Genomic DNA, 12837 nt, shown 5'->3' with positions numbered 1-12837 from the left:
TTTACTACCAGGGGGTATTTTCTCTTCCACTTTTCACAGGCAGAGTCATTCACACTAGTGTTGGTGTATAGGCTGAGGAAGCAGCTTTCAGTCTCAGGAGGCAGATGCAAGGGCACTGTGCCTAGGTGTGGGCGTGCCCCCCCCCCCCTTGCATATGTAACAGTTCGTCTTATTGTGTGTGTCAGCATTGTATTTCATCCATTCTAACCACAGGTTAGTGTCAGAAAATCCTGTATTGGCGGCCATAGTATCTTCAAAGGTGGGGTCTGCTATTACTGTCATCTGCCTAAGGGAGGTAGTGTAGGGTTTGGATGGACCCTTCTCTATCTTTGTGAGATTATGTAGGTCTTTGAGGTGGAACATGCCCATGTCCCCAGCAGTTGCCCCCATCCAGGTGCCTATAAGGTATGTCCCTGCCTCATTGGGGCTGGGGTTTTCTATTGTGAGGGTAAGTGGCATGTTGGAGCCTGTTTGTCCACTTGGGTGGCATCTTCCACTCTTAAACAGCGTCATGCGGGTAAGCAAGGATTTACCTATTTTGTCTTTTTTGTCTCGGGCACTCTGAGGTCTGTATCCCCATGGGTCACCCGTGTTCCACCTAACTGCTCCCCATGAGTTACACTGTTCCCCATACTAGTTATCAGTGACACAGATGTATGTAGATCTATGGCTGCCCGTTTGGTATATGCTACATTGCCATACTGGCATTGGGCACAATACTAGACTGCAGTAATCGAATTTGAAGGTAGCCACGTGAGTGCTGGAGGAATTAAACCAGAAAGTGGTCAATATGTAGCCATCCTTCTATTTTTGTTGGGTGATGGCCACTTGTCCTCCTGTCTTTGGAAGATTCTGTGTATATGTGACCGTGTAGGTGTAGACAAAAAGTAGCAGAGCGATAACTTGCAACAGGCATCATGCAGATTCAGCGGTGTTTCCCTTGATATCTGGAGCTGGCACTCGTATTCCTTTTCAATGTGATGCGTGGATCCAGTTAGGTCTCCCCTCGAGTTTTACAGAAGTTGGGGTGGTCAGCAGCACCTGGTAAGGTCCCTCATATCGTGGTTCGAGGGTGCTTCTGATATGCTTTTTGACCACCACCCACTCTCCGGGTTTCAGAGTGTGGCTTCCTTCTAGGGAGTTAGGATCTGGAATGGAAGAGAAAACTTGTGCATGTATGTTAGACAATTGTTTACTCAGAGCTATCACATATTTGGCAACATATTCATAATGCATTTGCAACTTTTGCAGGAAATACTGTCCCATCCTTGGCCCTGTCCCAAATAGGATCTTGTATGGTGTCAGTTTGTGTGGAGGCCTTGGTGTGTGCCTAACTTAAAAGAGTGCTATAGGCAAGCACTGAACCCAATTGAGCCCTGTCTCCCTGGTCATCTTCAACATTTTTTACTTCAACACCCCGTTCAATATTTCAACTTTGCCGCTGCTTTGGGGCCTGTAGGGGGTGTTATACGCCAGGTGCGACCCTACCATTTCCCAGACTTCTTGGGCTAATCTGGCAGTGAATGCTGCGCCCTGAACACTATCAATGACCTCAGGTACTCCGAACCTACAGACAAGCTCCTGCATCAGTTTTTTAGCAGTAGTAGTTGCTGTCTGATTTCGGACGGGGTAGGCTTCTGGCCACCCAGAAAACAAGTCTATCACTACCAGCACATATTGAAACCCTTGGCACATTGGTATCTGGATATGGTCGATTTGTATCCTCTGAAAAAGATATAAGGCCTTTGGGCTCGGTTCTACCTGGATTACACTCTGCGCAGATGGGGCACGCTTGAGTATGTCTCACCAGGACGGGGGTGATCCCTGGGGCCACCCATATTTTATCAATTAGCTCTTTCATGATGGTTTTGGATTGGTGGGTGGGTCCTTGAGCTATTGAGGCTATTAGGGTATAGAGAGTTCTGGGTAGGCATACTCTCTTTCCCTGAGTCCAGATTAGTCTTCGAGGGCTGACTCTTTCAACCAGGTTTCCTTTTCCCTGGGAGTGGCCTGTTTCTACATTTGTTTCAGTAGGTCCCATGTGACTTCCTCTTGCTCCAGATCTTCTTGTACTGTCAGCATCTGTTCTGTCTGGGATCCTTCCTCTTCTATTGCTGCTCTCTTCGCGGTTTGATCAGCTAGGGCATTTCCTCTGGCCTCAGGTATGTGTATGGGCCTTTACCTTGATCACTGCCACTTGCGTGGGCAGGAGTACTGCTGCCATTAGAGCCGCTACTGCTGAGGCATTTTTGATTGGGGTTCCTGCGGCTGTGATCTAATCCCATGCCTTCCATATTAGTCCAAAGTAATGAACCACTCCAAAGGCATATCTGGAATCCATGTAGATATTAGCGGTGGAATCTTTTGCCATAAGGGAAGGCTTCGGTGAGGGCAATGAGTTCAGCCTCCTGTGCTGACTGGTCTGGGCGCAATTGTTTTGCACACAGCACTTCATGCTCACTAGTGACTACCATGCCTGTATGGGATTTCCCTTTGTCATCGACGTACCTTGAGCCGTCGACAAAGAAGGGTTTGTCAGAGGAGTGTCTTGGACCGATGGTGGTGTCCCTACTTCAGCTTCCATCATTGTGATGCAATCATGATCCTGTTCCTGGCAAAGAGAGTCATTTGAGGTCCAAAATTCTTCCTCCTGAAGATCTTCTTCAGCATGCAGATCAATAAAATCTTCAGAAGCATCTCCTGAATCTCTAGTATACTCCCCCCTTGGAAGAGGAAGGAGTGTAGCAGGGTTAAGTATGTGACATTTCTGAATGGTGACATTATCTGGCAGGGACAGACTACACTGCAGCCGGAGGTGGCGTTGTGCAGTGAGGTGTTTGGTGAGTTTGGGTAAGAACTCCAGTAGCGTGACCTTGATGACATATAGCCTGAAGGGAAGGCTGTAGTTAGGAATCCCAAGGACCGGAGCGGTTGCAATTGCTGTCTTCAACTTGTCAAAGGACTCATTTGTCTCCCATGTTAACTGGAACGGAGAGGTTGCATTTCGGGGAATACAGTAATATAAGGGCTGCATCAGTACTGAGGCATTGCGGAACCAGGGTCGGCAGTTTACTACCTTGGGCAATACAGTGTCCAAGAAAGACTACCTTGGGTAAACACAATTGGAGTTTGGTTTGAGATACTTTGCAGCCCAATTCGGCCAGGAACTGTAGGAGATAGATTGAGCAGGACAGATATTCCTGAAAGCTTGAAGCGCAAAGGAGGATGCCTCTGGCTGTACCGCGATGTAGGCTAATAAGGTAGGCTTCCTTGTAACTCGGTAGTTTATACACAGGTGCTCAAGGTCATAACGAAATCAGAGCAACGCAACACATAAAACACAGTGTATCAAAATCTCATTAATTACTGTGGGGTTCTTACTTGCGTGCCCTCAAAGGCACCCCAACTGCTACCGCACCCCTTCCTCAGACAGATGACAAGAGGCTACACCAGGGGACACAGTATAGGCAAGATTACTCAGTTTTCTTACCTCATATCACGGGTAGCGATCCCGGTGTCCGGTGGTGCGCCCCTACTATGTCTGTTCTCCGGGGGTACGGAGATCAGGGGGGTCCAACCTTCGAGCCCCACACGTCGGGCGCCAAAATGTTCTGGTTCTGATCAATGGTCAGGTAGGTTGATACACTGCTCCAAATTAGATAAATAGATACGTGCATGCATGGCGAGAGAAATAACACTGACACTCTAGATAAGGTCAAAGCATAACTCTAATTTATTAGGTGGGGGCTTCACATTATATACCTTCCATATTAGTGGGAGGAGTGGGCTCACATGATTGGTCTTTTAGCAAGAAGGAATGTAAACAGGAAATAAGTTTAAGGCCTCTTTCACACTACGGTTTTTTTTCCGTTTTGCGGGCCGTTTTTTACGTTCCGTATACGGTCCGTATACGGAACCATTCAATTCAATGGGTCCGCAAAAAAAACGGAATGTACTCCGTATACATTCCGTTTCAGTGTTTCCGTATCTCCGTTCCGTGCAAAGATAGAACATGTCCTATATTTGTCCGCAAATCATGTTCCGTGGCTCTATTAAAGTCAATGGGTCCGCAAAAAAAACAGAATGCATACGGAAATGCATCCGTATGTCTTCCGTATCCGTTCAGTTTTTTGCGGAACCATCTATTGAAAATGTTATGCCCAGCCTAATTAGCTCTATGTAATTACTGTATACTGTATATGCCATACGGAAAAACGGAACAGAAAAACTGAACTGAAACGGAAACACAACGGAAACAATAAACGGAACAACGGATCCGTGAAAAACGGACCGCAAATAGCCATACGGTAGTGTAAAAGAAGCCTAAGGCATATGTATGATAGAATTCCTGACAGTTTCAAGTCTTTGCTGCAAATAGTTTCAATCATAGAATGCATACTGGGGGTTGTCTCTCGGACAGACACTATTTTGTAAGTGACAAGCAAGTGTCCATTATATTCCATAACACATGTTTACTTCATATGGAAGAGGGGAATAAGCTGCTCCCAGACATGCCAAACATTTGTTTGCCCAAATACCTGTCACTAAGGGCTCATGCATACAGGGCTGGGACAAGGCCATTTGGTGCCCAGGGCGAAGATGGCAAACTGCGCCCCCCCCCCCCCCCCCCGTTTTTAAGAAAAAAATTAGTTTGTTATTTGTATTACATTATTTTCTTACTTTTTACAGTCTGTGTGTGAGTAGCAGCTAGTGAAGGCAGGCTCCTCGTGGCTTGTTCTTCACGCGCCGACACAGCTCCCTGTAGGCTGCGCGAGTCCTCCCTCTCTCACCTCACACCTCGCCTCCGGCGTGAGCCGCGTGACGTCACACGGCGCACGCCGGTGGTATCAACCAAATGAATCCTCCATGGGGGGGGGGGGGGGCGAGGAAACGCAGAGGAGGAAAGGGAGCCCGATCCAGGAGCGCAGTCGGCACAAAATTCATAGGGGGAGAGAAGGAGCAGCGCTGACATGGCTGGTGTGGACGGTGTAGGCGGGTGCAGGAGCGCACTCAGCACAGCAAGCACAGCAAGTGGCGCTTGGCTAATGTGGTACAGTGAAGCTGTACACTGCTGGCACTTCACCTGCGCCCCCCTCCTGTCCGCAAATGGTAGCGCCCAGGGCACCCGCTCCTTCGGCCCCTGCCTTGTACCGGCCCTGCATGCATACAACCGCCTGCCGGCCATGCCTGTGCTGCAGACGGCACCATGTGCCCGCCATCTGCGGATGCGCACCTATTCACTTTTTTGCAGTGTAGAGGCGCGGACAGAAAACCTACGGAAGCACTGCACAGTGTTTCCGTGGGCTTCTGATCCGTGCCTCCATCCTGCATCTCACTGTATCTTCACACGGCCGGTGCCCATATATTGTGGACCCACTATTTGCGGGCCACAATATGGGCAAGGTCGTGTGCATGAGCCCAAGGATGTGTTTATGCAGAGGTGCCCATAGACTAACAGCCAAACGTATGCCAAAACTGTACTGTTGGCATACACTTGGTAGGTATGCATTTGTATACCTTTTTATACTTCCGTTTAAATCCTCCAAAAAATAAGAAACTATGCCCGCTATCTCTATATTCACAGTCATACATGGAAAGCTAGATAAATAGTATAGATTTATAGTGGCTCACCCTTCTGATTGCTAGGGTAGGTGCTCTAACTAAAGTGTGGTTCACCCTGACCACAATAGGGGGTTAAGAATGATAAATATGTTTTATAGTGGGCACTCAATATCTGTTGCTATACATCAGGTCTGATTTATTGTAACTTATTTATTAGATAGTCATTAATTCATAACAATATAACATACCTACAATAAATAGAATAGAAATAGACAGTATATAAAATATATAAAATACAAAATATCTCGGTCTGTTGTGAAATATCGCGGTTTGTTGGAATTGATGACTTCAGATATATATCCAATATCTCTAAAACATATTTAAAAATGTATATAAAAATTCTCATGTGTCCTTATAAACGCTGAACCTATGTTCCTAGCGCTTCAGAGTCTCAATCGTATATTATATTATTGGTAAGAACAGTTCACAGTCTTATGCGGTATATCCGTGAGTGTAAATGTTCAATTGTACTCACTATTTGAAGTCCGGCTTGTACGTATCAGCCCGTGGTAGTTGGAACCTGCTCACAACTTATTACTGTGCGCCCCACGTGTAGCTGGCGTCCTGCGTCTTACTAGCGTTCCATGTGGTTCGGGCGTCGGAGGAATCTTTACTGGTTAGTTAGTTCAAGGTTCCTTACGTTGAGTCAGGGGTGATGTCAATTACCGTAGCTACTGAGGAAGAGGTCAGAGACTTTGAAACGCGTATAGCGGTTGGGATCCTTATATTGAAAAAGACACCTCATCATATCGGAAATATCAGCTGATCAACACGCATAGTTACGGACATAACCGCAGAGACGGTAATTGACATCACCCCTGACTCAACGTAAGGAACCTTGAACTAACTAACAAGTAAAGATTCCTCCGACGCCCGAACCACATGAAACGCATTTCTGGCGCAGTTTTTGTCTCCTTTTTATTCTACATCTAAAAGCTTTAGGTGTCCAAAGTGATTGTTCCTTATCTCCTCACCCCAGGCAGTGGGCAGCAGTCGGTGACTGGAGTTACGGCCGCAGACGATGGTAACAGTTACTGGCGAATCCGTGGGAAGACGTCGACTGTTTGTGAAAGAGGAACATTGGTTAAATGTGGACACTCTATCCGTCTAACACATGTCAATACAGGACGAAATCTACACAGCCATCACTTCAAATCTCCATTATCAGGAAACCAGGTGGGTTCCATGATTACAAAAAATTATATAAATTAATTTTTTTCCATTTTTCTGTCAGCTTCTGCACGGATTAGGTCATGTGCTCCACTGCAGCCAGTGACTGGCCTCAGCGGTGTCATGTCCCAAAGAAGCATGTCCTGTCACATGATGTGCATCTTGGGGACACATTACCGCTGAGGCCAATCATTGGCTGCAATGGAGCACGTGACACGATCCATGCGGAAATTGGACAGACAGGGACCAGAAGTCCAGTGAATAGAGCCAGGGAGTTGCAACAAAGCAGTGGGCGGCAGACAAACATGGATTTTTACACAGGAAAAGAAAAAACAAATCTAGTTCCGATCACCTTAAATTTAATTTTTCATATTGGTCCCAAAGCAAGTAATATTAGTGTGATATTTAATCACAGATGTGGCTCCCAAGAATGTAGTATTGAAAAATCCAAGAGCACTCCTAAAATCTTGGAAAAGATCGTACTGTTTATCTGGGGAACGTATCTTCTTCCTCACCTTCCTGTAATCTCCTTTCAATGTTCACAAAACTTCTCAGTCACATAAACATAATTTTCGGATGTAAACCACAGTGCGACATCTGCGTGCAGCCAAAACACTGCTCATATGTAACAGCCATTGACCACAGAATTTTGCGGGTAAAATTGATGGATAATCAGCAGATTTGTGCAGCCATTGGCTGCCGCATGTATCCCTCAGAGAGTGCGGAGGGCACTTCTGTAATATACCATATTTTTCGGGCTATAATATATTTTCCATTATTCCTCCGACCTCTGTATTAGACCCCCATTCCTCTTCAGATCAAACCCCCAAGCACCATCAGACCAAAAACAAGCAAAACTTACCTCTTCTGCTCCAGACCGGAGCCTCGTCCTGCACTCGCCGCTCCCTAGTCGTCTTCCAAGCCCAGTGCTGCACTATGACGTGACATCACACAGCATCAGGTTATAGTGTGCGCCTGCTGTAAGCAGTCAGGACACAGTGCAGAGGAGTGGTGAGTAAAGCCAATGCTGCGCTTCCCTTATAGATCCCTGTGCCCTTTGCATCCATAATGGAAGTGTTCATTATCATTTGGACTATAAGAAACACTGCCATTTTCCCCCACTTTTTTTCGTCTTATAGTTCGAAAAATATGATACTGTGTTTATTTCACTCTTTTAATGACCAAATTGGCCCCTAAAGTTCAGAGTGTCTATAGCGCTCCGGAATCTGTACATTGCTGACATGTATACGCGATGTACAGCTTCCTCTGTAACTGCAGGCATAGGGGTACACATTGCTACTTCTGCCTGTGCCCGCTCTGCTCCGCTAAAGCCTGGCATAGCTCGTAGGTGCGAGGTCTCCTGAATCGATGTGCTATACCAGGCTTTAGCTGAGCAGAGCGGGCTCAGGCAGGAGCAGCAGTGTTCTATGCAGAGCCCCTGCCTGTGCCCGGTCCACTCGGCTAAAAGCACTGCTTAGTACATGGTTCCGGGACACCTGCACCTTATGCCTCATGCACACAACCGTTGTTTTGGTCCGCATCCAAGCCGCAGTATTTGCGGCTTGGGTGCGGATCCATTCACTGCAATGGGGCCGCCAAAGATGCGGACAGCACTCTGTGTGCTGTCCGCATCCGTTGCTCCGTTCCGTGGCCACGCAAAAAAATATAACATGTTCTATTCGTGTCTGTTTTGCAGACAAGAATAGGCATTTTTACAATGGGCCGCCTGTTCCGTTCCGCAAATTGCGGAAGGCACACGGGCGGCTTCCGTGTTTTGCGTACAGCAAAAAACGGAACGGTCGTGTGCATGAGGCCTATATGTTATGCCAGGTTTTAGCTGTGAGGATCAGACACAGGCAGAGCAGCTATGTGCACTCCTGCCAGTACAGAGCTCACTGTGCATGCAGTTTTGTGGACTCCATACACGGCATACATGTCAGCAGTGTACAGATTTGAAAGAGCTATAGCAGCCTAAATTTCGGAGGCCTATTTTATCATAAAACAGTAAAGAAAATAAATTGTATTACAGAAATTAATGATATGCTATTTAGAATTGTTTAAAAAAGTTATGGGGGCGTGGCCGGATGCCGAGAGGAGAGGACGCATAGTGTGTGAGCTCCGGTTGTGGAGCCTCGATAACGGCTCAAAGCGGCACAACTACAGCAAATATATCTCATACTTACCTACCCCAGGACAGCCCTCGATACAGCAGCCCTGCCGATGATGACCAGGGGACGGAAGAAGGGTTCACAGCCTCAGAAGATGACGGCGTTTTTTCACCCAGCTCCTGGGACTTCTCAAGATGGCGCCGGTTCCCGCCACACAGAGGGAGAGCCCTGTACATCTCCAGCAGCGGCACCCATCCAGCGATCTTCTGGATCTCCCTCCTCAGCAGGATCCGGTTCTCCACCACCACAGGAACCTAAAAAACAAAAAAGGGTGAGTGAGCAACAGCCATACAGTCCTCCCCTTAATACTTACCCTGCTTCACCAGGCATAGATCCTGGACTAACAGTTACCACAATGCAGGACATGCTGGCAGATCTAAAAAGATCCATACATGGTGACTTTAAAGAAACAATCTCTGTTATTCATGCAGACATAGTCGCCATAGGGGATAGAACAGCACATTTGGAAGAAAAAATGGAGGAATTTGTCACTGCACATAACTCGCTAGTAGATAATCATAATGCGGTTGAAGATGACATAGCCACCATGAAACTTAAAATTGCTGATCTGGAGGATCGCTCCAGAAGAAACAACATAAGATTCAGAAGCATTCCTGAAAGCGTTCTGGACTCTCAATTACAAGATTTTATTGCGGATCTTATAATGTCATATTTACCAGACACCCCAGGGTCAGAGCTAATCATAGACCGTGTTCACCGGGTTCCTAAACCCAAAGCCTTATCAGCCTCTATTCCCAGAGACGTTTTAGCTAGAATCCATTTCTATCACCTAAAGGATTCCCTGATGAGAGAAGCCCAAAAAAAGAGACCAGACATTCCTGAAAGATTTTGCAATGTTCTCCTATTCACAGACCTCTCACCAGCAACGCTGAGTAGAAGACGTGAATTTCAACCGTACACCAAAGCACTAAGGGATAACAATATTCCTTATAAATGGGGCTTCCCTGTTAAGCTGATTGTAAGATATCAAAACTCATCAATTGTACTAGTCTCTCCTCAGGAAGCGTCAAATGCCTTTGCCAAATGGAACATCACTGTGCCACTAGAGGGCGCCAAAGACAAAGACAAAGACAAAGTAATGAACTCTTCACCTTACAGGCCTGCCTCGGACAGAAGCCAACTGAACCTGACTCCAGAATGGTCCAAAGTAGGAAGAAATCCTCCATGAGTTCTATCCTGGACAATATCCATATTATATTAAGTATACTTTCATGCTATACTATTTCAACGGGGCTCCACACCCGTTGCTCTACCTCCCAGAACACATATTCCATCTCTGTGTTCACATTCTCTAATCCACTGTTTACCTAACGTCTCCTATACTAAGTGAGATACATCACAATTTGTGGTCATTGTTAGACCATTGTTATGTTATTGTTATTTAATATTTACCTTATTTTTTATGTTTTAATTTATTGTTTTACAAGGTTACATAAAAAGGGTCTATACCTTCATCCTCAAATATCCGAACCTAAAGGTACAATGCTACGACCCCCACAATCAAAACACGGTAACACTTGGGTACTTTACTATGTTATTCACACATTACTGGTTAATCAATTCAGATTAGGAACTCTAGCATGCTTTCTTAGAGTTCAAGATGGCCAATAAAGGCATAAAAATATTTTCTGCAAATGTTAATGGTCTCAATAATCCCTTTAAGCGTTCAACTTGTTGGACTGAGGTGAGGAAACAGAGAGCTGATATCATCTGTATTCAGGAATCCCATCTTAATGAGGAAGACTCATACAGATTTTCTCATCCCTCCTTTCCGCATATTTTCTTCTCTCCAGCCTCAAAAAAAAGAAAAGGTGTGATTATAGGTTTCAAGAACTCTGTTGCTTTCCATTGTCATGACACAATAATAGATGAAGAAGGTAGATATATTATCATAATATGTGACATAAACAATACTAGATACACAATAGTTAACCTGTATGCCCCTAATGCGGATCAGATAAATTTTATCAAACGCATCATCAAATTAGCTCAGGATTCTAAGAAAGGATCCTTACTGATCTGCGGTGATTTTAATATGTGCCCTGACTCCTCAATGGACAGACTCCCTTCCCCTATCTTGTCTCCCAAAAACTCACAACTCAGAGATTTCATATTTCAGGAAGGACTCCTAGATATCTGGAGGGTACACCATGCCAATGAAAAAGATTTTACTTTTTTCTCACACCCACATAACACTTATTCTAGAATAGACCTCTTTCTCTCAGATAAATGGCTACTTCAAAAAGTAATAGAGGTAACGATTTCTAATATAACGTGGTCTGACCATGCATTCATCTCCCTTACACTAGATGACACATATAGCAATAAAATATACTCCCCGTGGAGACTTAACAATTCTTTACTCCAAAGTGGCTCTATACGCACAGACGTAGAATTCTCATTAAAGGAATATTTTAAGATGAATGACAATAATCTGGTATCAGATATTACAATATGGAGTGCGCACAAGGCATTTATAAGAGGTGTATTGCTAAAACATGCAGCTATTCAAAAGAAAAAAAGAAGGGAAATCTTAGATAAATTACTAGCGGACATTAATGTTCTAGAAAATTCCTCTAAGATGTCTCTGGATCCAAAAATCATTAACAAACTAAAAACTGCTAGACATCATTTATACCTTCACCTTCATGAAAAACACGAATTCCACCTTCGAAAATTAAAATCAGACCATTACTCTCAAGGCAACAAAGCATCAAAAATCTTAGCGAACAGAATTAAAAAAAGAGAAGCCAAATCAAGAATCCCCTTCTTATACAACAGCCAGAACCAAAAAGTGTATAACCCCAAACACATAGCAGAAGAATTTGCAAAATACTATGAAAACCTATATAATTTGGAAAAATCAGCTGACACAGTCCAACCAACGCCTGAATATATTAATGACTTTCTCAAAGATATTTCTCTTCCGTCCATATCCTCATCCCAAAACCAAGCCCTTAACGCTAAAATCACACATCTAGAAATAACTGAAACAATCCAATCCCTCAAAAACAATAAGTCCCCAGGTCCTGATGGACTCACAAACGAATACTATAAAAATTTCTCCCACATTCTAAGCCCCTTCCTGAACAGATCCTTCAATTTGATAGCAGAGCAAAATTCAATCCCCAAAGACATGTTAAATGCAATGATAATAACCCTCCCAAAACCTGGTAAACCTGCTGATAAACCGGCTAACTTCAGACCAATATCACTATTAAACTCTGATGTAAAGATTTTTGCAAAAATTTTAGCAAAGAGATTATCCAGCATTTTGCCTTCCCTTATAGTCAATGATCAAATTGGGTTTGTTCCCAACAGACAATCCTCAGATGGTACTAGGAGATTTATAGATCTTCTAGATGTAGCATATTCCTCCCGAACGCCTTCTCTGCTCCTTTCCTTGGACGCGGAGAAGGCGTTCGATAGAATACATTGGAAATACATCCAGGCTACTTTGGAAAAGTTCGGATTTAGGGATTTCTTTTTATCTGCAGTAATGGCACTATATTCTAACCCAACCGCATCTATATACTCATCTAGTTTTTTGTCTACTCCATTCAATATAAAGAATGGAACCAGACAAGGATGTCCTATGTCACCCTTGATATTCGCCCTGGCAATGGAACCCTTTGCGGAGCACATTAGATCCTCATCTCTCATTAAGGGGTTAACAGTGGGTAACTCAGACCACCGCATTGGCCTTTTTGCTGACGATGTACTAATACTGACATCAAATCCAACAACTGCTTTAAGCGCAATTAATGATATTATATCCAATTTTGGCAAAGCGTCCTTCTACAAAGTCAATATCAATAAATCTCAAATCCTTGATATGGGTCTTTCTCAATCTACC

General features: G+C 44.6%; 1 protein-coding gene across 1 annotated transcript in view; it reads left to right on the top strand.

Annotated features, from left to right (window-relative positions):
- The first annotated feature begins 361 nt into the window (after positions 1 to 361).
- Positions 362 to 12837, top strand: part of LOC120983872 (stromal cell-derived factor 2-like) — a 40584-nt gene continuing 28108 nt past the window's right edge. The window contains exons 1-2 of the mRNA XM_040413261.1: positions 362 to 448; positions 6565 to 6798. Coding sequence (XP_040269195.1) covers positions 362 to 448; positions 6565 to 6798 — 321 coding nt within the window. The remainder of the gene's footprint in view (positions 449 to 6564; positions 6799 to 12837) is intronic.

Source organism: Bufo bufo, unplaced genomic scaffold (assembly GCF_905171765.1).
Source record: "Bufo bufo unplaced genomic scaffold, aBufBuf1.1, whole genome shotgun sequence".
In the NCBI taxonomy this organism is placed as follows: Eukaryota; Metazoa; Chordata; class Amphibia; order Anura; family Bufonidae; genus Bufo; species Bufo bufo.
This window is presented reverse-complemented; position numbering and strand designations above follow the sequence as displayed.